Below are 2,644 nucleotides of genomic sequence, written 5' to 3' on the forward strand. Positions count from 1 at the left end.
GTGTATACAATAATGATGGGACAAATGAAAAATTGCCTCCCATTAGTTGGATTATAGTTGTAATAATGTCAAATGATGTTCTGAATATGTTTGTGACATCTACTACATGAGAATTTATAGATATTTCCAGAAGATTAAAAAAAATACAACTTGTGTGTATGCTATACTACAGAAGCCATCCCTTCTTGATAGACAATAGCAGAGAGTGAAGAGGCCACATTACCCTCCTAGGAATTCTTAAGTAATATTAGCAGTAAGGAAGTATTTCTAAGGAAATGAAGGGTCATGGGTCAAGGCAAATTCAAAAAGGACCATCGATACATTCAATATTTGAAGGTCCAGGATGGAGCCTTTCAGGATAAGACTGCATGTCATTTCAATGAAATTATAAGGTACTTTTAGTTTGTTTCCAGTTTACTTTTGACTATGTTTTCTGGTATTGCATGCTAAGAAGCACTCTATCAATGAGGTCTATCTATTTTCCTCCTTTTACATTTTTATTTTGAGATAGAGTATGACTAAGTTTCCAGGTGCCTATGGACTCTCTTTGTAGCCCAGTCAGATCTTGAACTTGTGTTCCTCCTCCTTCACCTAAACCACCAATCCCAGAACTTTGCATTAAATATAAAAGAATACCAATCTTCCATGCGGAAGTACATCTTCCAGTGAGCAGAAGAAAATTATATCAAGTGCAATGGGGAGAATAGGTGAGAACACTGAATAAGAGACAAATCCTTACTGAAGTACCCTTGACAGAGAGGGTCCCACATAGCTTAGTATCTACTTTAAATTTTCTTATAGGAATAATATACTGATAAGATTTATTGCTGTTTCCTCTAGGGTCTCAGGGACATATTGATATTTTAGTTTGACGTTACAGCTTAAAACAGCAGTAGAGACAGACCTAGGACTTGCCAACAGTTCATGTAATTATTATCACTGAGAAGTGACAGGATCCTCACATCCCCAAGCAAGAGATTTCCACTGTTCATCTTTGTCACCATTTCTGTGCGCTAAAGTCCACGATAGCAAACAACAGCCTAAAATGTACTTTCACTTACTATACTGAGTATGAGCAAGTTATAACTGAAGTTCTCTATGTTCCTAGAACAATATTTCCATAGAAACTTTTGCCATCAGAAATAACCAAAAGGAGCCCTCCTTCTGGTGAAGTTGTTTATGCTACATTCTTCTGTCTCCCTTAGGTGCCTCCATCTCTAGCATCCTGCTGTTATATTAATCAGTCATCATGCCTCGAGGTCAAAAGAGTAAGCTAAATGTTCGAGGGGCACACCGCCAAGCCAGAAATTATGCTCAGGCTTTTGAAGATGCTAAGGAAACAGTAGAGCCAACAGAAGAGTCTTCTTCTGAATCAGGTGATACCTTGGAGGTGCCAGAAAGGCAATCAGTGTCCACCATGAATATTAATGTCTTTTCTATATTAGATGGCCGTTCTATTGATCTTGGTGATGCCGAAAGTCATTTTAGGAATTACCACACCATTAATAACCAAGATCTTCTAGCCAGAAAGGCCCTAGTGCTAGTGCAGATTCTCCTTAAAAACTACAAAATAAAGCAGCTTACCACAATGGAAGATATGATGCAGGTTATTGATAAGGAGGAAATCAATGACTTCCCTGAGATGCTCCGGAAAGCTGCTGAGAGGCTTGCTGATGTCTTTGCTGTTGAACTGAGGGAAGTTGAATCAAGCCGGCGGGTGTATGATCTTATCAGTAAGCTGAAACTACCCAACAATGGGAGGGTTCGTGCTGGCCAGGGCTTTCCGAAGACGGGTTTCCTGATGACTGTACTGGGCATAATATTCATGAGTGGCAACTGTGCCCGAGAAGAAGACATCTGGAGAACACTAAGATATATGGGTGTGTATTCTGGAAAGAAGCACCAAATCTATGGAGAGCCCCGGAAGCTCATCACTCAAAATTTTGTGAAGCTAAAGTATTTGGAGTACCGGCAGGTCGCCAACAGTAATCCTCCACAATATGAGTTCCTGTGGGGTCCCAAAGCATATGCTGAAACCAACAAGATGACCATCCTAAAGTTTGTGGCTAAGGTCAATGATATCCCCCCTAGTTACTTCCCAGATCTTTATGAAGAAGCTTTAAAAGATGATCAAGGGAAGAATCAAAGCAACCGTAATGTGAGCTCTGCCTTTTGTCCCAAAGCTAGGGCATTTACATTTGTGATGTGTCCAGGGCTTGCTTGCTTCCCTGCCCAAGTTCAAAGAAAAAAGATATAGCAGTAGAAGAAGAATTTCCTTGAAAACATGAAACGTAGCACAGAGAAAACAGGTTAATGTAATAAGAGGATAGAAATCAAAACATGAGTGAGCATTGCTTTTTTAGTTGCTTTTGTTCTGTTTGATGAAGGTAAATGTTTGAAAACTTTCTCCCTGTCTGTTGTTAAGAAAATAGAAAAAAAATAAATGTTTCTCAGATTTCATTTATTTACTGTTATTTCTGTTCCCTTGATTTATTTTTGGTACAGGGTTCCACTCAGTCCAGACTGCCCTCGAACTTGACATGTATGTGTTCTTGATCTTCAGATACTCCTGCTTCCATATCCCTTGTAGTAGGATTATAGGTACGCACTACTATACCTGGCTCACTGAACATTTCATGAGCAT

The 2,644-nt window shown here is 39.3% G+C and overlaps 1 protein-coding gene across 1 annotated transcript; it reads left to right on the plus strand.

The window, feature by feature from the left end:
- Window positions 1-1,249: 1,249 nt before the first annotated feature.
- Window positions 1,250-2,257, plus strand: LOC116887890 (melanoma-associated antigen B5-like). The gene has a single exon (XM_032889369.1). The coding sequence runs from the start codon at window positions 1,250-1,252 to the stop codon at window positions 2,255-2,257; it is 1,008 nt and encodes a 335-aa protein (XP_032745260.1).
- The last annotated feature ends 387 nt before the right edge of the window (window positions 2,258-2,644 follow it).

The sequence above is a fragment of the Rattus rattus genome, chromosome X, assembly GCF_011064425.1.
Source record: "Rattus rattus isolate New Zealand chromosome X, Rrattus_CSIRO_v1, whole genome shotgun sequence".
Classification (NCBI taxonomy): domain Eukaryota; kingdom Metazoa; phylum Chordata; class Mammalia; order Rodentia; family Muridae; genus Rattus; species Rattus rattus.